The sequence below is a fragment of the Poecilia formosa genome, unplaced genomic scaffold, assembly GCF_000485575.1.
Source record: "Poecilia formosa unplaced genomic scaffold, Poecilia_formosa-5.1.2 Scaffold122, whole genome shotgun sequence".
In the NCBI taxonomy this organism is placed as follows: domain Eukaryota; kingdom Metazoa; phylum Chordata; class Actinopteri; order Cyprinodontiformes; family Poeciliidae; genus Poecilia; species Poecilia formosa.
The window spans coordinates 779036-805354 of NW_006800061.1; the positions used below are offsets into that span (position 1 = coordinate 779036).

Consider the following 26319-nt stretch of genomic DNA (forward strand, 5'->3'; position numbering starts at 1 on the left):
TACCAACACATTATTAGCCATTTGCTCTGATGGTGGATTAAAAGGTTGATTTTTCATTACATGAGCCGTGTTTCCATTGGTTTTAATGTTGGTACAAAATAAACACCAGACAGTCAAATACACTGACTCACAGGGGATCACGTACAAGTTGGTATCCACAATCGGAAATGATTGACGATTTCCACATGTGTGAATGAGTCACTCTATAATTGGCATGAGCCACAGTCGATGAATCCAGTACAAGGAAAGAGAAAGAGACAAGTTTTCACGGTTAGAAAACTGCAACCAAAGGTGTTCCAGAGCATCATGTAAGGGGTGGTCAAATGAGGGACTCTAATAATTTTGGTATCATGCCAAGACAGAATATCAGCAGTTTTATTTAAATGCATTCAGTAGTTTATGTTCATATGTATTTGAGGGCAGGTAACAAAAGCTATACAATGAAGGGCAATAAATAAATAAAATAAAAAATGTTGCAACTCCATTGCTACAAAAGTGGCAATAATAGTGTAGGTCAAAAGGTTTACCTCAAACTATTTACTAATGTGTAGCTGAAAATAACTTTAACAGAGTTAATTGATGATACCAATTATGATTTCAGGCTCTAGTTTTTAGATGCTTACAGGGTTTCAAATGCAAATGTTGAGGCAAATAAAGACAAAGTATATGTTTCTGTAGGTTTTTCAACCAATTATTAAGACTTAACAGCTGCATGTTGCAGAAAAGCAAACTGCAACTCTATTAAATCCCTTCGTAATGTTAGAAATAATTAATAAGCTTAGTGCATATAAATCTGAAACAAGCAGAAAGTCAGCCGGTTAGACTACAAACGTCTTGCACATGAAGATGTATGCCCAAACGCAGATCATTGATCCCTGTTCAGCTGTAGTGACATGGCGTCTTAGCAATTAACCTGGCTAATGAGGCGGGTTGAAAAAGTGCTGTTAAGCTATATAGGCCATCAGTTCTACTACTTCAGACACTCTGACCAGAACTGTTCTGTTTTCCTCAGCTGGGTCACCTGTTCAGAAGTCCCTCACCCACTGAAAACGAAGTGGCTCTCGACAAAGGACAGAGTGGGCTGTGGTTTTTGGACAAACGTGTTGAAGAGGAGCCGAGGAAAGCAGCGGCGGCGCTAACCACGCACCTGGCTGTAAACATACAGCAGCGTTGGACCTCGAGCTCAGCTAGCGGTTGTATCAGCCGGCTTAGCTATTACAACAGTTAACAGAGCAAAACATGTTGTTGACTGTGGCACAGCATTAGTTCCACTGCATTAGACACAATGACTATCTCTGTGACAGAATCTCATTCACAAGCACGGACGCACACGCGCGAGCGCTGCCATTATATCCCCGACGGAAACACGCTGCACCCCCATTTACAGCACAGTGGTGTGTTTCATGTATGTGCGCCGCATGAGGCGATATCATTAGCATTCTGATGTAAACAAGTTCCCTGACACAGCTGTGTCGCGGTCTTTCAAGTCACAATGTGCCCAGCGTTGTGCTATTTCACAGCACAATGGGTCTTTTCTCACAATATGGGTCATGCACATAAACTCTTAGAGGAAATTAGGTGATGTTCCAGTATCTTTCTTATAGTGGGCAAGAAGGCACTTATGGAATCTCTCTAACTCCTATTCAACGTGAAAACAGCTACAGCTAGTCCATACTTAATATAAAGCAACTTTTACTTTAGCTTTTATTTTTTACCAATAAAAGAAACACTTGAAAAGGAATGAAACTGCTGCATGCTCTTCAAATCCTTCCTTTGAATCAAATGCGCTGGAGATGTGACACATCTAAAACACAGCAGACGGCAAGCCCTGAAAACCAAGAGATTTTCTTGTGCTAGAATGGCCTAGTCAAAGTCCAAGCCTAATTTCAATTGGTAATATGTGCTACAATTTGAAAATTGCTGTTCACAGATGCTCTCCATCCACTCTGACTCAGGTTGAGTTATTTTGCAAAACAAAAAAAAAGAAGATATTTCACAGTAGAGACACACTCCAAAGGATTGCAGCTGTATTTGCAGCTAAAGGTGCTTCTGCAAATTATTTACTCAGGAGAGCTCCATTCAAATGCATAATACATCCCACTTTTCAGATGCTATTTGAAAGAAACTGTGGAAAACACACACACACACACACACACACACACACAGAGAGAGAGAGAGACACAATGCACTGTAGAGATACTTACTTTCTGCCATAACCTTGGCAAAACAAAAAAGCAGCACATTTTCAAAATGCTCATACTCAGAAATACTTAGGTTGTTATTTAGGAATGTGAAACGACTAGCATCTGTTGTACAACAGCCGGACAAGCTATCCATTTTAAAGAAGAAACTTGCACTCTTAAAACACATTTTACAGAGATTTTTTTTTTTTTTTTAACATTGTCACGGATGTTTTCCTGACGTGCTCTCAGGCGAGGGAACGCACTTCACAGAGCACTACTGCATTTTCTTCAAGTCTGTTGTTTAATGATAGTGATGGATTTGAGCTCCACTGGTATTTAGAGGCCGCGTTAGAGTTAGTGATCACTTTCAAGATTTTCCACGAGAGCCTCTGAGCTGATTTCAGATCCGTTAGAAACCGAGCCATCTAATAATAATAATTGATAACACTATTTATAGGCCCGAAGTGGGGCAATCTCTGCTCCCAGCACCACTTGTGCTACAACATATTTAGCACGCTCCCACTTCAGCATCCCTCCAGCAGTGGTTTAAGGAAAGAAAGGGAATGGGTGTATGAATGAATGAATGAATGCACAAACAGCAGGCGCGCTCCAGTTAAAGCACACATCCGAATGCTGCTGCAAACACCATCGCTCTATTAGCTCATCTGTCCCGGGCGCCCACTTAGTGAGATCTAACCCTTCCCAGGAGGAGCCTGGGTCTGACTTCACGGTTCATCGGTTCAAACTGGAGACGTCCAAAACGCAGCAGTTTGCTGACCCACCTGCAGAGACCCAACGGCAGACCCGTGGTCAAAGTTCGACATGAAATTGTTTGCAAGATCACGTTTTATAACCGAGGTCAGGCCGAAAGTGGGTCCGTTCCAAACTTTAACGGGGAGGCGACGCTGGATGATTGGCAGGCGATTGGCAGGTGGGGCGACTGCGGTTGCTTTCTGAGACTGGCAGGCAGGGCGAGCTGACACGGAGCAGACGGGAGTGTGTGCCTTTCTTAAATCGAAAAGCAACTGAATTTTTAGACGCAGGTCCACGTTTATTGTCATAAAGATGTGCAATGAAAAAAAAAAGCATTAGAAAAAAGTCACAATTTATTGCAGAAGCATTTTTAACAAAATCAGTGATACAATTATTGGCAACCTTATTGTCAATCATTTTGCCAGCAGGATATCTTCTGAAGAGGGAGAGCGATTCTTAAACATTCCTCTTTGAAGAACCTCCATCGATCATCCTGAGAACTGGCTCCTCTCTGTTCTATGGGATTTAGCTCTGGGGAATGTAGCGGCCATTGAAAAGGTTGATTTTGTGTCAGATTAATTATTTCTTTGTTGATTTGGTTACATGTACCATTATCACCTTATGCCATTTTCTGTTTTACTTTTGCCACAAACCACTACACATTTTCATTTCAACTCTCCTGATGTTTCGAAGACTCCCCTGACGTCACGCACTCCAATAAGGTTTTGGCATTTGAAGGAGACCGACAGCGTTACAGTTCGGCAACACTACTTTACAGGGCATGAGGCTCTTCTGTATATAACTAACCAAACCTTACAAGAGATTCAAATCTAACAATCTTTGTCTTAGTCGCATTCAACCAAAGCCCCACACTTCCAGTGAAAGTCCCAGTAAGATTCAGCAAACTCCACATGTTTAAGTTTGTAATGATGGAGGAAAAGCTTTGTTCTGCCATCACTCCCAAACAACCAGTTGGCATCTCGTTAGTGTCAAATGTTTGTTGTTTAGACTTGGTTTTTCCCCCAGATGTCAAACTTGGCAGCTGTTCTCATGGTTTTTGTCCTTCTTTCCTGCCATCACCGTCCTACTTTGTTGCACGGGTTGACTAGATAAATAGGGATCCTTGCCCAGTCCGGTGACCAATGGCTTAAACAAACAGGCTGCTGTGCCGTGTCAGATTTATACTCCAGTGGAACAAAAAAAAAAAAAAGAAGAAAGTATACTAATTGGAGCTTCAAGTAGACCTTTATTTTAAAGGAAACTTGTGAAAATAAAAACTTATTGATAAACACAGGATTATTTTCCTTACGTGAAAAAAATTCCCTCAAGTTAAATACTTTTACAGCCATGTCTCTATATCTGATCTTATTTGTCAAGAAAAAGGAGGAAAAATCCCATAAACTGATGAAGTGCTCTGCATTACAGCAGCAGGTCCCTGCCAAACCACGAAGGAGCTCTTTGTTACCATTTCCAGAGTTTTCGGGTGGGGATGCATGCAAACAGCCCTGCCCCTTCATCCCACCCTGGTACCACTTCCCGACGACCCAGATGGTGAAAGGAGAAAGAGCGGTACACCAAGGAGCAGATAAGCAGCTGGTGATGCTTTGCGCTGGATATTTTCCTGCTTCACTCCTGTCCCTCTTCCCCCCCCCCCATTTGCAACTCAGCAAAGCATGTTTTCCCCTCCCCAGCCCCCCACTGCTTTTTGAGATCACCTTTCATTCATTTCACCTCCTATATCGTGACCTTTTACACTCCTGTTACCTTCTGAATTTGTAACCTTTGAGTAATCCATGCACCCACCTGTCTCCCACTTCCCTGCCACATCTAGGATCCTCCTGCCACTTATTGCCCATGACAGATTATTTGTTTGTCAAGCTCTTACAAGATAAAAAAGAAAAAAAAATGCTTTTCTCCCTCCTGATCGATCATCTCCGTTACAGGATCAATAATAATCTCGGCACTTACCAGCTGCATGCCACAGATGAAGGCCAAGGTGCACCTGCCGCTGCAACACCCCATGATCTCCTTCTCCTCCTCCTTCTTCTTCTTCTATGCAGAGGTCCAGAAACTCTAGATAATTCCCAAAGTCTCTCCTTCACCTCCACCCACCCCTCCAGCGAGGGGCTGTCTGGCTGTCTGGCAACCCCGGGTGGAGGCACTTCTTGGGGGCCTCGGAGAGCAAAGCACAGCCCCTGTGCTCCCTGGTGCTCACAGCAATCAGGGCTGACTACTTCATCCAGATGAAAAACTGATGAGTGGTCTCCTTTAAAAAAAAACAAAAAAAACAAACACAGGTCAGGGATCAAGTGTGGAAAGAGGCCCTTCAGGACAGTTTAGCACAATTCAAGACAACAAGTTAATATTTATCTTGAGTAAGAGGCAGGCAATGAGCATCTTTAGCAGGGGAGGTGGAGAGAAAAATCAAACAGGTCTTCTCCTATTGTAAACTAAATGAAAACTCCTCAGCATCGACGAGAAAATGTTCCAGCTGTGTCCATTCAGCTCCTCCAGACTTCACCTAGTTGGACCGGTAATCCGTTCAGGGCTCATCTCATCGTTATCCCTGCTGAATTGGCACAATCCTGGACAGCACCAGACAGATGGTGGAACTGGCTGGATGTATTCCCACAGATCTCTCGGATCTTTCGCTCAATAATCCTATTAAAAGCCCCGATTGCCTGCTTTGGTAAGGGTAATATGTTTCCAGGTGGAGGAAACAAGTGAAAGTGGTTCTGGCATGTATCTATCTTTTTTTTTTCTTTTTCTTTAATCCTCCCCAACGCACAGACGGGCTCCTCTCCTCTTCTTATCTCAGGGGACGGGCACGTAGCAGCAACATCCTCTCCTAAACAAAGCTGTCTTCTTTCCACACGAGTTTTCCCACTACATGTCCTGACTTTATCCAGACAGGCAGTGGAGAGTGGAAGCGTTGATAGGGTCTCCTGATATATGTCAGCCTCCTTGAAGATGATTTCTGTGGCTCTTCTGTCTAATGAGTCCCCTTCCTTAGGATCATCTCCCCTTCAGGTCCACAACCAGCTTTCTCTCTCTCTCTCTCTTTCTCTCTCTCTCTCTCTTGGTGAGAACCGTCATCCGATTATCCCCAGCCTTCTTCTTTCTAATTAAATAAAACACTTCCACAATAATAAACACAAAAACAACAACAAGAAAAAAAAACACACACACACACACACACACACTGGTGTCCGAATTACGCGCAGAATTTCGCGTTGTTAAATTCCAGGTCGAAAGTAAGTCTCCAGACGTGACGCGCAAAAGCGGATCCCAGCCAAATGACGTCCGGGTTCAGTTTCTTGTCTCAGGATTTGTCTTGAAGAACTGGGGAGGGGGAGACAATGGGAACCGGGATGGACCAACGGACCGAGAGAGACAGCCGTGAGGAGCGTCTCCCGCCTGCCATCTGTCAAGTCAAACAGCACGCCTCCATGCTGCTGTTCTGGTGCGGATTTCCAAAATAAAGGTGCCGAATATGACAGCGTTATTATGCTTTTATTTATTTATTTATTTTCCCCAGACATTAGAACAAGTAACTTGTCCTATCGCTGCTTTGACGTGGTTCAGTTTTTTTTTTCAAGGGGTTGTCTTTAATAGTGGTGCGTTATTTCTGTTTTACCGGAAGTAGGAAATTTCAACATCCACCTTGGAAGAATCTGCTGGATGGCTAACCTGAAAGTCCTAAAGCTACTCCGAGTTTTTAGTCAGTATAATGCAACACGAGTTGCTTTAAAATATACATATTTAATAATCTGCAAGATAAATGTCAACAGATTAAAATGAGTAGAGCTATTAGTCAAAGAACAAAAACAAAACAGTGTAGTACCCAAAGTTTTCACATTGAGGTCAAAAGGTGATTTATGTACTGTGAACGTGTTAACCTCCAAAATTACAAGCACACAAAAAAAAAACTTGAGCGTCATTAGCCGCAATTTGTTCAACCCATATTAATTAGAAACTAAAAACTCACCTTCGTAACCTCAGAGGCAGAGTCAGTGCTACTTTAAAATTGAGGTGTTGGCTATTTCCTGACGTTCATGTGGTTTCTGCAGCCTTCTTGAAGATGTGAAAAAACAAACGATAAATGCTGGATGCTAGCTGTCGATGCTAATTTTCCCCCTTGTTTAACTGACGTAGGTAACTTCAGCTAATAGGGTGACGCCTTTCTTCCTCCTGCATCATGTGCCACAGCCAATAAGTGAAACTTTTACTTTGAAGGGCAGCCTAAAGAGCTTCTCCCCTGTTGTAGTTGCTGCTGGCTGACTTGCTGAGGCTGATGCTCGGCTCTGCGGGGGAGCAGTGGGCTTCTTTTACTCTCCAAAACACAAACATTGACAGGGCAAAGATGCTTCTTTTGCTCGGTTTGCAGCTGCTGCTGAGCACGGCCCTCTGAACCTTGATGATAAACTGGTGAATCAAGTGTGTCACCTCCCTGATTCACTGGGCACTCGAGAGGGTCCTCTTTGAACTGTAAAGACTGCGTATCCATCCCCATTTTACATTTATCCAACAATGTAAAAAAAAGAAGAAAAAAAAACCTCAAGGCTTCACTATTAAAGCTATAAAAACAGTTCTTTAGGCTTGTCAAAAAAAAATGTCCAGGATTGCCTCTAAATTAGAAATTGTGTCTCGTCTGTATATGACACCTAATTTCACTCTACAGTCTTGTGTTTTTCTGCAGCGGGCATTCCAGTTATGGATAGAGCCCAGATTCATATAAAATCGACCACTTTGTTTCCAATTTAAAAGTAGAGGAGTCAGTGAAAAGTCTGCGCGCTTCAGGGGTCAATTGTGCCACGCCTATAATATGGCCAGTAGCTTAAACAGACACTGAGGTGGAGAGGGTATCAGTGCTTTAGCTACACAACATAATGGCCTGCTTTCCCCTCACCATCAATCTCTGTCACAGTGTGTTCCTCCCACGCATGCACACGCGCGCGCACACACACACACGCACGCACGCTCATGCACGCACACGGAAAAACAACTCCCAGGTATAAGGATGGATGCGTGCACAAACAAATACACATTCACGCGCAGCACACTCCGGAGCCCCACGCCGTGCGACAGGAGTTTAATTATGCCTCTAATCTTGAGTGACAGTTGCATGTATAATGACTGATTCCCTGGGGCCATGTGTCGAGGCATCCACCCATTCATCCTTCAGTCTCTTCTTCTATTTATCGTCTTACTTAGTCATCAATCCATCAAATCCACTGCCACGTTTCCCTCTAAACTTCTTTTTTTAAAATATACCCTGCCCTACCCCCTTTTTCTGTTTCACCGTCTTCCTCTCCGTTGCTCAGCAATTTCACTTGTTCAATTTTATTTCCCTGCCACACATCATCATCTGCTCTTTATTAAGGTCACTGACCAGGCTAATTGGGGTTGTGCCTCCCGAAGATAACGCCACAACATGAAGTAGGTGCTCTGAAGATAATAATTACTGCTTGATTTTAGAGTAAACATAAATTCCAAATGGATGTAATCATATTTAAAAAATGTTGTTGTTTTTTTTTCCATCTATCTTTAATAATTATCACAGATATATTTTTTAAAATAAATTTACAGTGGTGATACATACATCCAATGTTAGCATAAGTTTAATATCGATTTGGGACTTTGGGCGGGATCATGTTGTGTCATTCAATATATATATATATATATATATATATATATATATATATATATATATATATATATATATATATATATATATATATATTATTTTATTTTTATTTTTTTTCCGGCAACATTGCCAACCCCTATTTTGGGTTATTGTATTAACAATCTGCTCTGTCGAGGTCTTAACCGCTTGACCCAAACTATTCCCTCAAAAAAATGAAGCAAACCAGGAGCCTGCAAGCTCAAGTCAACTTTAAATGTGAGTTAGCTAAACTGACTATTCAAATGCCATCAGGAAAAAAAATGTTATATTGTCAGTCAAGTCAATGATTTTGCTACTATAGGTCACTTTGACAGAAGGAATGTTCAGCATGTTGGGCATGGCAGTGGTAGCGTCATGCTAGGGGTCTGTTTTGCCTTGTGTATTCATGACAAACTGCTACGAGTCAAACATTTGAGGCTGTATGCATATTTTTGACCCTATGTGGATTAAAGAAACTAATAGATCCAATTCTGGTTTTAAAAATCACTCAGGGTTATTTGTTTTATAATCATCCATGTTAGAAAGCAACAACCCAAATTAATAATTAATGCAGAATCTTTTTTATTATGATTAAAGTTTTGGAAATGCATCAATCTATTACGGCCAGTGTTTCATCCAAACGGCAATAATGTTTATTTGTTCTGCTTCTTTTAGGATTGGGGGGGGGAGTTAATTATTCAGAATTAACAGAACCACCTAACATTGACATGTATACACACAAATATTTATTTGTGTTTCTATAATAAGGAAAATTTAAAAAATCAATAAAACAGTTTGAACTGGAACATTTAGTGATAGGATCCAGTACAGATTTTGTGCGACGTAAAATGGAAAAGCAAAAAAAAAAAATTCACATGCACATTATAGACTCTTGGACAACTATTTTTGACACAAAGGCAAAAGAGACACCGAATGCGTCACACACAAGGCCAAGAAGAATTTAACTCTGAAACAAGGCGAGTAGACATTAGATATGTCCGTGTTAGTCTCTACACATTTGGCCAATAAACACCGAGTAGGATCTAAATTGTCTTGTCATTTTCAGATTACCGTCTGCTTGAAAGTCTGCGCCGTCGCCAACATAGCCGCCATTCTTGTCATCAGCAAATCCACGCCGGAGTTTGACACCGATAAAATGTAATAGGAAGAGCCGGAGAGAAACAGTAAAATGAAAACACGGGGAAAGATAGAAAACAGCATCCCAGAGATACCTAGATAGTATGTGTTCATAACTTTATCTCTCTGAGCCAGATGTCAGAGGATTGCTGCTCCTGTCAGCCTCTCAGCCCACGCGTACACACTCAAGAAAAACACAGACCCCCTTCCATTCCCTCACATTTGCTTGTCTAAAAATAATCTGTATGTAGATCCTTTGAAATATGTCAAAGTGTGTCCTTTTCAGTGGCTAGGCAGCTGGAAACTTATTACTTTTGTCCTTTCATGATGACAACTGAAATGGATCAAATTAAAATGAACGGATTAAATCCAATAGGCACAGAGCACAGATGAAACCAGAGGAGAGAGAGTAAGAAACAAAGAGGAAAAAAAAAAGTTCACAAAAAAGGTGAACGTAGAGGGAGTGAAGCTCGAGAGGGTCGCAAGCAGGGAATTGCACGAGAACAAAAGCATATTTTATTTTCATTTAACACCAGATTAAAGTCGCAGACGGCTTTAAAAAGATAAAAAATAAAAAAATGAATTAGGCAGAAAATGTGCAGCTGAAATCCATTTCAATGCAACTGAGTTCATTTACATGCAACAAAAAACAAGCACTGGGTGCACAAATGGTCAAAACTGTAAATACATCAACTCACAACATCATTAAGATAGATAAGTAGCAGAGAAACTACAAATGTTTGGAATCGTCATTAATATATCGGACATTATATTGACTGACATTAGACCTCTGATAAGAAATATTGGATCTTATTCAAACTAAATAGTTTTCTGGCACAGACTGGGGTTAGGTCATGCATTTTGAATTAAGCTCAGGTCGGGTCAGTTCCAGAATCTTACAATTAGTTCACTTTATTCATTCCCAAACCAATTTTAACATTTCAGTCCAATATTGTACAGATTGGCATAAATTCAAGCTGATGCTGGCTATGCTTACATTGCACCTAAGCAGTTATGCAAAAAACACAACAAACTCTACTCAATGTGAATCAAAAATATTCAACTATTTAAGTTTGCTCCAACAAAGAGAGACCTCATCAACAAGCAGGAATAAGCTGTGAACAGTACAGAGCAAAAACAACTGGCTCAAGTGCGATAACCCTGAAAAAGATCGAGTAAAAGAAAAAGCAGGAATTGTTAGCAAAAGCTTTCTTGTACGCATAGCAAAGTCAGAATGCAGAAATCCCTCTCAAGGTGGGAGGGGCTTAATGTTCTGCTGTTGTTGTTAGGGAGTTTAGTCTGATGAATACATTTCTGCTCTAATATTTAGGAGGGGCTCACAGAGGTCCAGACTCAGCAACACGTTAAAAGATAGCCTCTAATCTCTTGATGTGCTTGTCTAGCAAGAAAACAGCTTTCGCCTTACTCAGCATCATTCGCTTTGTTCAGAAACACTCCCAGTCCTCAAGATGGTGGGGAATTTGTTCTTGACAGTGGCTTGGCACTGGCTGCACCTATACATGCACACTGTAGAAACATGAAAAGACAGTTCACAGGTACAATTATTTATCTGTGAATGTTATGGGGGGGGGGAGCCAAATGTTTCTGCACCTCATTTGTAAGAAAACAGAGAAACCAAACGCAGCCGGTTACTTGATACTAAGCCTCCAGGTCTGTGATAATCTGAGGGATCTGCATGGTTCCTACCTGACCTGCAAGAGAACAGGAAGTAGTTACTGGATGAAAAGGTGTTGCTGGTTGAATGACAATCAGGAAACGTGGCAATGGTTTTGCAATTTGTTTGATTAAGCTTTAATCCTTGAAATCTGAAAGCTCAGAAAATTCTGAACATCTTTGCCACTGCAGGTGTAAAGATGATAAGAAGAAGTAATATCAAATAGCAGAATCATAAATTATGCGTTATTACATTTCAAAAGAAGCTAAAGAATTGACAGGGTTTCTCTGTAACACCGGCATTTATTTCCCTTTAAGAATTATGTTATTTTCTCCTAACAGCCAAGGTCTCTTTGCAACTACAATCATTAGTCAGGTAATTAATTACAGCACTGCAGGTGTCCCTGTAATTTTATTACGACTGACTGTGCTTTCAGTAAATGTTGTAAGAAAACCTGAGAGGTGAACCGCTGTTACTTTATTCCCCCTCCGGAGTCTTAGAGGTTATTTTTACATCTCTGCCATGTTGAATTGCATAACAGTAAGGAAAACTTTAGTCCTTCAAGAGGATAATTCTGATACTTTGTCCACCTCTGACAAGGACGACATAGCCTCACAAAACGGCCCCAAACCTCATCCTTTAGAAGCAGACTGGTTTTTAGAAAGTGCACTGTGTGCAGCACAACAAAGACAGGCTGTGTGTGTTAGTGTGTTAGTGTCAGTCCGTGTCTATCTTTTACCTCTGCTTTGTGGATGCAGTCATTTACTCCATGATTCACACGCTAATTCGGTTTTATTTGTGCGCCCTGTCTGAGGAAGGCTTTCGCCTTCGTAACAGGCTGGCCTAAAAAGCGTGGATGTTCGAGGGCTTGCACAGCAGCACGCGCTCAGTCGTGTGCGTGTGTGTGTGAGCGCGTGTGCGTGTGTGTGTGTGTGTGTGTGCCTGCAGGCAGAACTTTAAGTGCTATTAGGCCTGGATATTGTTGCAGTGGCTCACCCGAGCTGAATGCAACTCAGTGCGCTTGTCATTTTCATCTTAAACAAAAAGTGTAATGTAAATCACAGGGAGCTTTATATGTCGCCTTATTAAATCCACTCCCAGATCGCTTTCTGTTGAACGCATTTGGCTCTAAAAGTCCATTTTCTTCCAAGGAAACCCATTTACATCCACTTTACTTAGATGATCATATCTCTACTTTAGAACTTAACCAAAAAGTCCGCATGGAAACCTCGTCTCCGAATTGTGAATCAGTTTCTGTTATATAAAGCACCGTAATGCCGAACAACTAAACTGTCCCTAAATCTATAAAAGTGTAAGTTGATTCCTGAAGACTCTGGAACTTTCCACCTGAATTTAATAAGGCTCTATTTAGACATTATCTTCTCTATTACATGCTTTTATATCGGCTGTGGATGGTGTTTACAACACCAAAGCAGACAGCTAAAATCAGTTAATCCTTCCTTAACCCTGATTTGTGCGATTTAGCCTCAATTTCTGTGGTAAACATACTGAATCTTCCTTTAAAACACTCGTGTACCAACACTCACAGGCAACATGATGACCAAAACAAAAACAAAAAAAACTGTACTAAATCAGGTTTTTCTGTAATTATGTAATGCAGGGTGTGTTACAAACCAAGACTCATTCGTTGCAAACAGAGGCAGCAGTTGTCGCTGCAGAAATGTGCCTCCAATGGTCTTGAGTCCAGCGGTGGCAGTAATCCGTTCATGGCCACTGAAACAATAAATAAAAACACAATGAAGCACTCAACAAATAAGCAATTCATTTCTGATGGTGGTACAGAGATATTAACCTCAAACGACCTTCCAACAGAACCTCATTGTCGACAGTTTTTATATGAGGTCGTAGCACGAAGAAAAGGGGGAGAAATGTAATGAAAAGACAAGATGTTACTAGAAGAGTACACTGTTCGACAGACTTTTTTTTTTTTTAAAGCCACTGAAAATAGATTTATGGAAGAAGTTCTGTAAAACTGCAGCCCAAAAGCAAACAGATTGAGAGAGATGACACACAAAAAAATAATGTGAAACAAAAATGTAGACGAGAGGATATTGATTGGTTTCTTTGGAGTACAGCTCTTCATTTTTAATGCTCTTTGAGGAGACAGCCTGGAGGTAAAACACTGGCTTTGTGCCTGGGATGTTTTATTTTGCTTTTCTAATAAAGTTTGAAAAGTAGGAAAACTTCGGATAGGCGGAGATTTAAATCAGGATCAGCTCTTTGAACACTGAAAGCAATAAATAAATTTAGTTACAGGTATGTTGATGGCATGTTTTCTCCTGTGATGCCACTGGGTCTTTATCTGGTTTCCATACAGTTGTCAAGCAGTGTGTACCAAACATCCAACCAGTAAAATAAAAATAAAAAACATTAGTAATCATTATTATTTAATGGAATGTACATATTTTTGAGGAAACAGCCTATATAGCAGTATACCTACAGTATTAAATTTGATATTTTTGGTCTCTTTGAGTCTATAACAGTCATTTACATATTTCATATATTTCCTCTTTTTCCTTTTATTGTACTTGATGAAGATTGCTCAAAGGAAACAGACTAGTCCATATTGATTAAAAAATTTTATGACTGATTGATTTTTGAACAATAAAACAGTGAAACATATCTATGTTACGCTGCAATGCTCAGAAGACATTTTCGAATTGTCTCAAAGTAATGATAATAAGAAATGCCTTTCATGAAAATTTCTGGATTTCAGCAAACCAATTAGGAATAACAGTTCCAGATGTTAGAAAATGTGAGCATTAATCACAAAACATGATCATCTTTGTCTTCTGTGTGTACAGCTTTAACTAGAATTATTCCAAATTTTGACAATAATATGCATCTTGCTGTAACTAAGTGAAGCATTTTTACAGAGAAAGACTGTTTTCTTTATGTGTTGTTCTTTTTCCACACAATCTAGATAATACTGGATCTCCCCAAACATTTTTGCTTGCTGATGAGTAGATTTAAATATAATCATTTTTCAAAGTCTGCACAGCCCCTACTCAAAATCAAGGGTGTGTATCTTTTTAATTAAGCGAAAGATCCGGCTGAGTTTCGGTTTTAGTTCATTTCAGCTTTAATACTTTATAAGAAATTCTTCCGAAAATATATTTAATTCCTTTGACCTTTTTTTTTTATGAATTCTGAGGTGTTTTAGCACAGAAATACTACTTTATTACAGTTTGAGCTGTAATAAATTATTTGAATAAACTATTTGACTCAAGAACACTTACTCCAAAGTGCATATACGTTCTTTAACAATATGTTATTTTACAATATAAATATATCATATCTACACAGATAAAGCTCAAGAACACGACATCTCCTGAATGTTATTCAGTCGGTCTACATAAACGCCACATAAAGTCAGACGTCAAACTCTAATTACTCAACTGTGACTTTAATTTCCGTCTCGTCTCCGCTCTCTGCAGTCTGTCCATCTGTCCTCCTTGCCACTGCCAATAGCGTGGCAGAAACTGTGTGCTCGCATACTCAGGCCTGTGCATGTATTGTACGCACCGCGGGGATGCTTGAAGGTCTGTGAATTTGTGTCAAAGCACAGCATATAGTGGCTCAACTCTTTGCAGCCGGTGCCAGAGCTGGGTGTTTGTCTGATCGCGCTCAGAGATGAGAGGGTTTCAACTTCCTGGCCAAACTATAAAAGACGTGGAAGCTCCCTGGCAAAAGCGGTGCATGTTGGACACGTCCATTTTGGCTTTTACATCCGTTGATTTTCTTTTTTTTATCCTCCTGGGGTGTTACAAAATCACTGGGAATTTTAGTAATGGCACGGCTCAAAAATGTGACTCCGCAGTGGATCAAAAACTCAGAACAGAAAAGAATGAGTCAGTTTTTTTTTTTGGGCCGCCTTGTTCACACGCCGCCTTTTCAAATCTGTCCACAACTTCGTCATAGGATGAAAATGAGAACTTTGTGTTGGTCACAGCAAAACATCGACTTTGTTATCCGAGCCACTTCGTAGCCAGTCAAAGCCGTATGCGTTGGGTTCATTTCAAAGACTCGTTTGTGCACCAGGTTTAATGGCTGATATTTTGCTCCATAGTGTTCTTTCCTTATGATGGCATCTATTTTATGAAGCGTGCCGACTCAGAACAGCCTGCGATGAAGCTGCCAGCCCCGTAGTTCACAATTTAGATGGTACAACTATTTGTTTTTTCATACAAGGCTGAAGGTCATTACAGCCATCAGATCAGTGGATTTGTTTCCAAAAATGAAGATCTTTCCCCATGTGCGTATTTGAAAACTGTAATCTGGCTTCTTTTTTGATTTTCATTTTATTTTTCTTTTGGAGTAACAGCTTCCTCATCTCTGAGCGGCATTTCAGCTGATGTCGGCGCAGGACACGTTTCACTGTTGAAAACGATAAAGTCTCGGCTAACCTATAAATCCCTTAATCTCGCTATAGTTGTGGGATTTTGCAGATAGAAATAATTTTGTTGATTCGAAATGACCTAAAACAAGAGATCTTTGAGAGAAAGTCCTTTGATTCAGTGTATGTAAACTTATGGCTTTAATCTTCACATTTAAGAATGACAACTGATGCAATTTTATTATATCGATGTGATATTTGATATATAAACACAATTAAGTGGTTTTATTGACTTCTCTCTTTGAGTCCATCCTATTCTGACTCCTCAGTGTCGCATGAATAGAGAGACAACACAAGCCACAGGACTTTTTGGGCTTAGTAGATTTTCATGTTAATACACACGTCAACTTCACTGGTTGACATAATTATCAAAAGCAGCAAGAAATTATTCCTGGCCAGCTCACTTGCCCTACAAACAGTTTGTGTATGTGTGTCCTTACCCATCAGTGGTATAGCTTTGGGCTGGTTTGCATTTGCATAATGAAGTCAATAACAGTCGCCTCCTGGGAGGAAGCATGGTGACATTATTACTAATTTAATAAGAAGTGTTGGGCGTGTGTGTTTTCTGTCCCGGAGAGTGAGAAGAATGGACTGGCAAGGCAAAGTGAGGATAAATAGTGACAAAGACAGATGAGCAAAGTACGCAGAGAGATGAAAGTAATGAGTAAAGGATTACACAAGTAAAGAGAACAAGTTTTTTTTTTTTTTAAGAAAATAACAAAACACATATAGAAAGGCGAAGGCGGAAAGGACCAAAAGGTGAAGGGAGAACAGAAAGTCAGAAGCTGAAGAAAGTATGGAGGGAAACGAAGACCAGAAAGGAAAGAAAGTCGGAGGGTGAAGAAGTCAGGCAGTAATGAGAGAGCAGAGAGAGTTCTGGAGAACCAGACACATGATGAATGACTTCAGTGTTCCTCACATCTGCTCCACTAACACCCTCATGTTCACCATGTGCTTTTTGGGTTAAGACCTCTAACGCGCTGCGCGGTGAAGATACAAGCATTTTAATTCTGTAAGTACTTTAATGTCAGATAAAGCAATTTGTGGACTCTGAGACATTAAATTGTGGGCTTTTTTTTTTATATGTAGGCAACAATCATCAAAATTACAATAACTGGGTGTGTCGGCTGTATATAATAAGTTTCATTTTCCGATGTGGGCAACGAAACATTTCGAGCTTTTTCATGATATTCACATTTCTTTAGATGTTTCCGCTTTCAAGTGTAACATTTTCACTTTCTAGGCCGCTTTAGAAACATTTTTAATGTAAAGGCAACATTCAGATTTGACGCTTTTGTGAGTCCTGTGCTACTTTATTTTGACCTTTAAAGGTAACTTTGAAGCTCCAGACATGTAAGCAAAGCAAAACGTCTGATTTCTTTAAACACAAACACGCTCATGCTTGCCCTGAATTTGGCCGTTCAGCAAACCAAATAGCCTGAGGCACCGGTTTGTTAGAAATGGGAAGAACTGTAGAAAGTTCACTCGAAGGTTACGGCACTCTGATTTGTTGCCTTTCAGAGTCTGAATAAAGTTTACAACCCCCTTCTAGCAGTTTTATGTATCATTACGAGGAATAGACAATTAAAACAATTATATTTTTCCTTCTTCTTTAACAAAAATGGTTATTGTGATGATCTGTTCGCGTGTCCGTCCTACTTCCTCTATTCGGTTATATTTGTCTCGTTATTTTTTCTTCTTCTTCTTTTTTTTTTTTAACCCAGAAATCTGGAGGCTGCCTCCATGTCTTAAAAAGTGTGCGCGCTATCCGCCCTGCAGTCCCCAGAGTCAAACCCAAAGTCTCATCGTCCTCGAGGCGTCATCCACACATCACTTATGTAGAACAAGATGGATTATCTGCCTGTCTGGCAAACATCAAAAGGTCTGAATTTCCAAACACGAGCTTTGAAAGTTCACCTGGAGGCGCTGTAGCAATTTCTCGGTCACATCATATCCAGCTGCATCTTGTAGCTGCCTGAGGTGTGAAATTATCCTTGCTTACCAGCCGAGGTGCAGAGAAGGCTGAAGTGTGGCTGGATAAAACATCATTCTTCTGACCTGCACCAGACTCTGAGAAGTGATAAAACTCTCCCTCCTTAGAAACTGGACCATCCGTCGTATTTGAATGTGATTGTGTGGATTGACTGAAAAAATATATACTGTATATATAAATAAACACCTAGGAGTCTCATGTCAGATCTCTTCAAAATCCTGTTTAGAAAGTACACTTGATCAGAATAAGTTTATCTATAGTTTTATAAGCAGTGATGCCATCTAACTAAATGAAAAAGTAATTATTGTTTCATAAATCTACCTGGCTAAAGCTGCATGCTACACAAACAATGATTGCAGGACGAGAATTTAAGAACCAGGTTTTGATTTAGCTCCACACTTCACATTTATACCATATTATTGCCCTTGGTCAAATGTATAAAGAATGATTTCTGGATTCATCCATGTAGAAAAAAATATGTGACTGGATAGTTAAGAAAGGATTAATCATAATGAAGATGTTACCTTCCGATCAAAAAACATAACATTAGGATATTTCTTTATCACATCCTGTAATGCAAAAAAAAAAAATAATAATAATAATAAAATGTCTCTTTTCATGATACACAGTAACTTTTTTGCATGTTTTCTAGCTTGAACCTATTCTCGGTTCTCTGCAGTTCAAAGTCCAGCCAATCATCTGAGCAGAACTTTCTGCGCGGCGTCCCTCTCCGTCTTTTAAAGGTGTGTGCAGTTTCACCTCAGAGCAAACACGGGTTGTGTTGGTTCGGGTGCTGGCAAGCGTTCCTGTGCCTCTATGCGCCCTACATCTGAAGCAGTCCACTCCAATGTTAACACCAGCTGCTGTCTGCGTCTCTAATTATAGCCTCAGCAGTGCGGGCTCCCAGGGCAAGGCTGGGGGTCAGGTTACTCCCTCCCACAGCTCTCACACATGGACACACACACAGCGTAATTTCAAATGGGCCTCGGAAACAGCTTCTGACAAGGCTTAGAAACTCATGCGGGGCTTGGCAGAATATTTATTCACTTATTTAGTCCTCAAATTGACCTCTGCTGGACCAGCCTGAGTTCTTAAGAGACCTTCCCTGGATAAAACATAGAAGTTGCAGTCAGAGCAGCATAGAGTAAAGTATCGCCACCGTTTAGTTCATAAGAATCCAGAGAGCAGGAAGAGACAACTAATCCATTTGTTATTTTGGAGGTAACAATCCAAAGTGTGATGTTGCTAAATTATGTTAAGCATGCAGTTACGTGAATCAAATAAACGATTTCAAGATGTAAACTAATTGCTTTAATAGGATTTGAAGCTAATAAACTAGATTGTTTTCCTCATCAGCCCCGCTGCTGTCCTGTATTTTGGACCCTCAGAGGGGCGGGGTGACTCTCAGAGGGTTCACCTCCCTCTCTCTGCTCCTTTCTACTCGTCCCAAACTTCTGCCTGTCCTCGGGAATCCATTAAATTTCTGAACCCTTGACTTGATTTCTTGGATATAAGCCGCAAGAGTCAAGAGATACGCACCGCAACGGGGGGAATAAAGCAACATTATTTTAAGGGATCTTTGATTTCCTCCTGCTGGGGGGCCTTTCCAGTGTATTATTAGACCTGCTTGTGATCCAGCTCAGCACAACTGTTGCGGGCTCATTGCTGCCGGATTTGAACGTCGCCTTTCTTTCAATCAAGTGAGACAGAAAAGGGATTTTAGGAAGGAGTTACATGCTGGTTTCCCTGGCAACGCAGCCTTTTTCCAGGATTTCCGAGGACCAAAAGTTGTCTGCGAACACTCGTCAAACTCAAAAGGTAAGATACTTATAAAATGATTTAGGCCCTGCCTGATATTTGCTGTAATCATATTGATATGTATGAAGCTTGAGGGCATTCTAAGTTATTCTGTGCAATTTTTTTTTTAAGTATGCATGAAGGAAAAGCGGCATGTTATTGTTTTCACAAAGGGTTATGAGTCAAGTTCGACCTTTTGTTAGGGCTTGAAGAATATGATTACAAAAGTACTTCTACACTTTTCTCATCTATCTATTGTCATTTAGTACTTTATTTTAAAATCATAATGAAATAGATGTAGTTTCTTTTATTTTCATTCATAAGAAAATCCTTTATTTACACTTTAAACAAATATTTGCCCACTCAAACATTTCTTCTGTTTTGATGTTTTACGATGCCATTAAACATATTTCGATATTAGATTAGGATAATCTGAATACATACAAATATTTCATTTAGTAGTGAAGAAAAGCTAACAGACCTGGCCGTAGCTAACACTAACTTGTGCATGACTCTTGACCTGATTACCAACCTTATTTGTTTTTTTTTTTGTTTTTTATCTGCTCCATTTGGATTGTTCAGTCCTCTGCCTCCACCTTCACTTATGTCATTTACTACTATGTTGAATTTGATGCATACACGTCGTGGGGAAATGAACGTTCAAAACCAGAGTTTGCCGTTTTGTGTACGGGTGACGGTAGAAAGCAAGATAGATTAAACTGTACTGACTTCTCTGAGATGAAATTTCAAGTCAGACGGGCGCTGACTCACATTTCAGATCCTTTTATCGCTGAATTTTTCAGTCAGTCTTCTTTTTCACTGAGGTGACGACAGTCTCTGATAAATTTCACCCATTTCTATAATTCAATACCGGACCATATTCAGCTTTTATTCTATTTTGCTTCTTCTTCTCAGCCAGCACTTTCCAACTCTTTTAGCTCATGACCCCACACAAAAAAAAAAAAAAATAAATAAATGGAAGCAACATGTTCTATTTCTACAGCTTGAGGAGTTCAAAGTATTTGGTATTTCTAAAGAACTTCAAACAGTCGATGTCTGTGTAGCACATTTCCTCCTCTTTCCTTTAAGCAACTTGAGATCTCTTGGAAGTGTCTTGGTATTCACAGGGGACTGTGAAATCCAGGCTGGAAATCACAGTTTTTATATAAATATCCTACTTTGATGTTAAATCATTAACTGTTTTTTTCTTCCTCCTCTTCTTTTCCTTTTTAACCTATCTCCCTGCAACATTAAGTGATTTTACAATGTAGTTTCAAAATGGCATCTTTAATTATTTGTGAATATTGACCGCATCCGCTTAAATGTACAGTGTTAGGAGTATATGTACACTCTTCCTTTAACGGCTTTATGTGTCACAGGAGAAAAGGCAGTGTTAGCAGGCCGTAGTGATCGTTGCACACAGGTTCTGTGCAAAGGTGATAATGATTCTCCTGTTCTCCTTCAGGACAACCTGTCCAACGAAATGCAAGAAAAAGAAAAGAACCCCGAAATGTAACTTCAGTAAGAACTAAACACATGAGGTATCCCACTGTAAGGATAATATTCAATTAACTAAACATTATTTGGTTGAAATGTTTCTCGTTCGCTGGATGACCCTGCACATTTATCGGCACCTATGAAAAGTTGATTGAAAATAAATGTGTCTTTTTGTTGCAGTAGCACAACCCCAAACTAAAAAAGAGCTAATCTTTAAATGGAATAGATTTATTTAGCTCACATCACAATTAGGTACTCTGAGAAAATCAGGGGTCCTTCTAAAAGGAAAAAAAAAAGAAAAAGGTAAAATAACCTCACTTGCACCTGTTTTGTAAGGATTGTTAGGGATGCCAGCAAAGGTGATTTTGTAGAGGAACAACAAGATAATTACTGAATGTATGAATAATGAATAAATTCATTCATATTATAATTTGTTTTACATTTTTAGGTGACTAAGCTGCAACAGCGAACAACGAGTTTATTATTCCGAGACGCTGGGGTTTTTTTTTCTTTTTTTACTTCTTTAAAAGACGAACAGATAGTGTGTGGATTTTGCTCAACAAGCTCTCACGTTGCCCAGTCAGTCGCATTCTCAAGAGTTTTTCCTTGCCTTTCATTTGCCCTCAAATGCCAGAAACTAGACTGCACCCACATTGTTCTAATTCTGTTCCCTCCCGTGGCGCGAGCAAGGCAACAACAGTTGGTGTCCATGAGCGTGTGTGAAGATCAGCCCAGCATGTAGCAGAAACAACAGGTGGGCTGGGTCATTTGCGAAGAGGACAGACGCATTTGAAAGAGAAAATAGCTGCAGACTTTGGCATGGATTTTGATCTGAAAAGGGAAAAAAATGATACACTGCAACGCGAGGAGACTCGCACAATGCAGCATTGTGTCCAGTCTGCTGCGAGACGCGTTGATGATACTTCAATCATTGGTAACAATGCTCAACGGGTCAGCGCTTCCTTTGATCGATGGAGATCCTTTGATCACATGCACAGTTACTTTCAGTAATATCTTACCCATCCCAGTGATTTTTTTTTATTTTATTTTTTTTTACACACCAGTGTTCGGCCCTTTTCGCTCAGACGCATGCAGAAATGTACATCAGCGTGTGGGAGTGAAACTACGCTAAACTGATTTAGCAGTTCGTTAAACGAATGGAGCAATGGAAAGGTCAACCACAAAATCAAAGCACATCAGTTCTCCACATTGTTAGCAACAGATATATCTTAAAACTACTGGCCAGACTTTGCTACAAAACCAAATCACTTAGAATAGTGCGCTCGACCAAACAGCTTCCTTTATCGCACAGAACATTAATTTACATGGCAGAGTCTTGCTAAGAATTGCTAATGAGCTGAAAATACAAGTATTTGTGCTTTCATCCTTTTTTTCTTGTGTGTGTGTGTGTGTGTGTGTGTGTGTGTGTGTGTGTGTGTGTGTGCGTGTGTGTGTGTGTGTGTGTTGACATTTGATCTTTAGTGGTATTTAACTTGTGTTCTGTATGACTGTGGGAGAACCAGTGAGCCATGAGTGAGACACTTGGGCAAAAAGGGCATGGAAATAGGCTGTAAAGATAAATGTATCCATGAAATGTATAAGTCTGATTCCAAGCAGTGAACATGATCCAAGAATGGCATCTCTAATTAAGGGAGTAACTGTAGAATAAAAAAAAGTTTATGAGACAAAGACAGGTGAGAAAACCAATCAAATAAAAACCTCAATACTATCAAGGTTTTGCTTCAGCCCCTGCATTCACGATGGTGCGGATCGTGTTTTGTTGAACTTTAGAGTCATTCTGGCACAGATGTAGAAGTCCGAATCCCTTTTAGCTCTTTGCCTGATCTGTGGTGATTCCTATACAGCAGAATTTTATTCCTGAGGAATAATGTCAGACTGGATCAAAATGCTTCAGAAAGCAAGTCACAATCTGTTAGCAGCTGCTTATCCAGCACAGTTTTCACTAAAGATAATGAAACAAACCCAAAACTCAATCTTGTCTTCTTCAACAAAGATATCTCAAATGAGCCCCCACTTAACTTACAACCTATAAATGGAGTCTAGGGTAACACAAGTGAAGCCAGTAACTTAAAAAAAAAAAAATCTTAGCACCTCAATTATTTATTTTAGTACTGGCTCAAGGCTTTACAAACAGAAGGGAAGTACAAATAAAGAAGAAAATTTCAAGACCTCCAATGCCAAAACAACACAGGAAAGCGCTCCTTCTGGCTTGAAAACGAAATCAAGTCCTATCTGAATAAAAAAAAAAACTAAATTCCTATTTCTGAGCTCCCTGTTTGGCCGCAAAACAGAGGGGAAAAAAAAGATGTTAAAAGAAAAGCAGAAAACCCCAACTAAACTTCCCATCCAAACATGATTTCTAAAAGAAAAGTTCAGCAAATGTCAATAAAACCAAAAGAGTCAACCACATCGCAGAAATAATGCCAAGGAGGAAAGGACGTCTCCCTGGTTCACTAAAGCGCTTATGCAGCCCACCGATAGGGAGGATGTGGTTCCAGGTGTGACAGCAGGTCTGCAAACACAGGAGCAAAGGCTGACCTCTAACAAGAGGATTCCTGGAGGCCAGTGGACAAAGACAGCTCCATTCAAGTTTTCAAAGCAGCTCCAAAACTTTTTTAAACATGTTTTCTTCTTAACATTGACAATTTTTAGATGGTTATATTATTTAATCTGTCCTTCTGCGCATGCGTTTGTTGGCTCTGCCTGCTAACGCTGCTTTATTCCAAGAACTCTAATTCCCCACTCAGCTCTTCATTATTTATTTTTTTTTCTTTTTGCATTTTTAAGTTTATAAATATATATATATATATATATATATATATATAGTTTTCTTGTGTGAAGTGCTTATTATTGAGCGGCTCTTGATAAAGACTAGAGTAGAGAAAGCCCTTATTGTCACACAGAGGGGGGGGGGGGATGCATCACTGGCTATTATCTCTGAATAAATATGCATTACATAGAGAATTTTCTGCTAGATGTCACCAGAACAGTGTTTTTATCATCTTTCTTGTGCGTGAACTCGTCGTAGTAGGTGCAGTTAAGCTCATCTTTTCTGTGCAATCAAAGGTGGAAGCTATAGAATACGCTAATTTGCACAGTGAGACACAGCCTGCAGGCATAAGTTGGCTCGAACTTTCCCTTAATGCATGTCTATCGGCAGGAACGTTTTACACAGAAAACGAGACGGGCATAATGGACACTTCAGCTGGACCTCCAGAGAGAAGCCCTCGCGCGTGTGACAAGAAGTAATTATCTCTTTGTAACGACGGATGTACACTGTGGGAGTCAAGCAAGGAAACAGAAAAAACAAATGAAGTGAAGCAGCTCAACACTTGCTGCACGTAATCGTGTTATCAGAGCCCGTCCCCTCTGCCGCAGGATGATGAAAAGTTTCTTTGGAGGAGTAATTCATCTCGCGCCGTTGATGTGATCTGTCTCCCCTCTCATTATTTTGTCTCACTCTGATTCATCGCGCCTCCTCATATCGCGCACACTTGCGCGGATAAACCGAACATATTCTAATGAGTCACCATCATCTGCGTGAATAAACACCTCCTGCACGTTGGCTTGTTAATCATACGGTTTATATTTCAATTTGCACAGACTGAAGTTGCGCAGTTTTGGCTTCGCCGACGTGAATTTATTGTGGGACGACTCCAGCGCTACATGATACAGTCTGCTTATGATTCAGCAATACCAAAAGATGTTTTTTTTTTTTTAATGTCTTGAACGATGTGTTTTGCGTCTTGGACTATCGTCAAACTAAGGACTTTTGATCCCTAATTTAACTCCGGTGTTGCTGACATCATCGCCTTAATATGTGGTTTCAGCTGTATATAAACATTATGATTTTGTGTAAAATGACTTTGTTTCTTTTGCTTTTTTTTTTTTTTTTCTTCTCCTCAGTCCTGTCTCCAGCTTCCTTCAACGATGAGCGGTCAGACCAGCGGTGGAGAGGCTGGCCCGCCGTCCCGGTCCAATCAGAGGACGTTTTTGGACGACGTCGTTTTAACCTTCAGTTCGCCCATGGCCTGGCTGCTGGTTGTGGCCCTGGTCCTCACATGGTCCGGTGTGGCCATCGTGCTGTTTGATCTGCTTGACTACAAGACCCTGGCAGGTAACAATTACGTATTTTCAAACACCCAGTAATCTCATACAAGAAACTTTAAGTTCCAAATTCTTTTTTTTAATAATTGTTATAATGCCATCTAAATGGGATTATAATGTGGTTTTAAGATTTTTCTTTTTTTTTTTTTTTTGGACCTAATGACAACTTTCATCTTCTCACCCTTGATGTATTTTATTTTATTTTTTTGCATTGCAGTCATACATTCATTCTTCACCGATAAAAACCCATGAGACATTTTTGAAGACGACTTCAAAAGTGGACGTGCTATCGTGACTGTCGTCATTTTCACCCCCCTGTTTTTATTAAACTCATCAACTGTAACGTCCGCACTGCTTCACCTGTAGCTGGTTAAAGCAGCAGACTGAAAGGCGTTTCCCCCCTCATTTCAAGGAGATACTTTGAAAATGACCCCTTTTGTCCATGTTTTATTTTTTCCTCTCGCTCACACCTTCGGCTCCATGTTAGCTTTAATTAGCTTCCTCTTTTTTGCAATTAACACAGCAGCGCAGTAGCTCTTTGTACTACATCCACATTCCCCCCATTTAAAAAGCTGACTCACACACACTTGTAGAAGTGATTCAAAGGGTACCACCCGCTGCTAAGACGTGTTTTAAAACCATAACCACACTTTATGATTAGGGCAAAGAGCTTAAAGTAATGCGATGTGTTTAATAACATCAGTCGACACAATTTTCTGGTGCAGAAACTAGGAGCTGACTTTTTTTTCCTCCCCTCACATATCTTGTCTTCATTTTACAACTTAATTGTACTGAGTGATCACATTTGGTTTTCTGTGATCACGCTTTAATTACTTCATTGCCAGGAGATAATGGGTAAATGAATTTCATCGAGCTTGCAGCTATGTTGGCGAAAGATTGAAGCGAATGTAACAATTAGGATCTCTTCTTTTTATGTCCTCTTTTCTTATGAGATCGTCTGCCCATTGGCTCCATGATGAGGCTCCTCTGATGAGTAAAAAAATCAAATAAATAAACCGGCCTTTTCCATTATTGCACATTTTGTTGGATTTTTATGTGATTGACCAAGACAAA

General features: G+C 40.1%; 2 protein-coding genes and 1 long non-coding RNA gene across 11 annotated transcripts in view; 1 reads left to right on the plus strand and 2 right to left on the minus strand.

Moving 5' to 3' along the window:
• The window catches only part of nkain2 (sodium/potassium transporting ATPase interacting 2), a 95286-nt gene extending 88243 nt beyond the window's left edge, over positions 1 to 7043 (minus strand). Inside the window, exons 1-2 of one of the 3 annotated variants that reach the window (XM_016675868.1) lie at positions 6925 to 7043; positions 4905 to 5202 (exon numbers count right to left, since the gene is read on the minus strand). In XM_016675868.1, the coding sequence (XP_016531354.1) occupies positions 4905 to 4958 (54 nt within the window). In that variant the 5' untranslated portion in view covers positions 4959 to 5202; positions 6925 to 7043. Of the gene's footprint in view, positions 1 to 4904; positions 6381 to 6924 lie in introns of those variants that run through there. The other 2 variants (XM_007561000.2, XM_016675867.1) reach the window with 2 other exon arrangements.
• A 3892-nt stretch (positions 7044 to 10935) lies between these two features.
• LOC103144153 (uncharacterized) lies at positions 10936 to 13141 on the minus strand. The gene is made up of 3 exons (XR_476889.2): positions 13049 to 13141; positions 11350 to 11450; positions 10936 to 11265 (listed from the first exon to the last, which is right to left on the minus strand). It is a non-coding gene; the product is annotated as an uncharacterized LOC103144153 (long non-coding RNA).
• A 5828-nt stretch (positions 13142 to 18969) lies between these two features.
• Positions 18970 to 26319, plus strand: part of LOC103144154 (triadin) — a 14935-nt gene continuing 7585 nt past the window's right edge. The window contains exons 1-3 of one of the 7 annotated variants that reach the window (XM_016675801.1): positions 19578 to 19641; positions 21388 to 21391; positions 25035 to 25255. In XM_016675801.1, coding sequence (XP_016531287.1) covers positions 25069 to 25255 — 187 coding nt within the window. In that variant the 5' untranslated portion in view covers positions 19578 to 19641; positions 21388 to 21391; positions 25035 to 25068. Of the gene's footprint in view, positions 19644 to 21387; positions 21392 to 25034; positions 25256 to 26319 lie in introns of all 7 variants that reach the window. The other 6 variants (XM_016675798.1, XM_016675799.1, XM_007561004.2 and 3 more) reach the window with 6 other exon arrangements.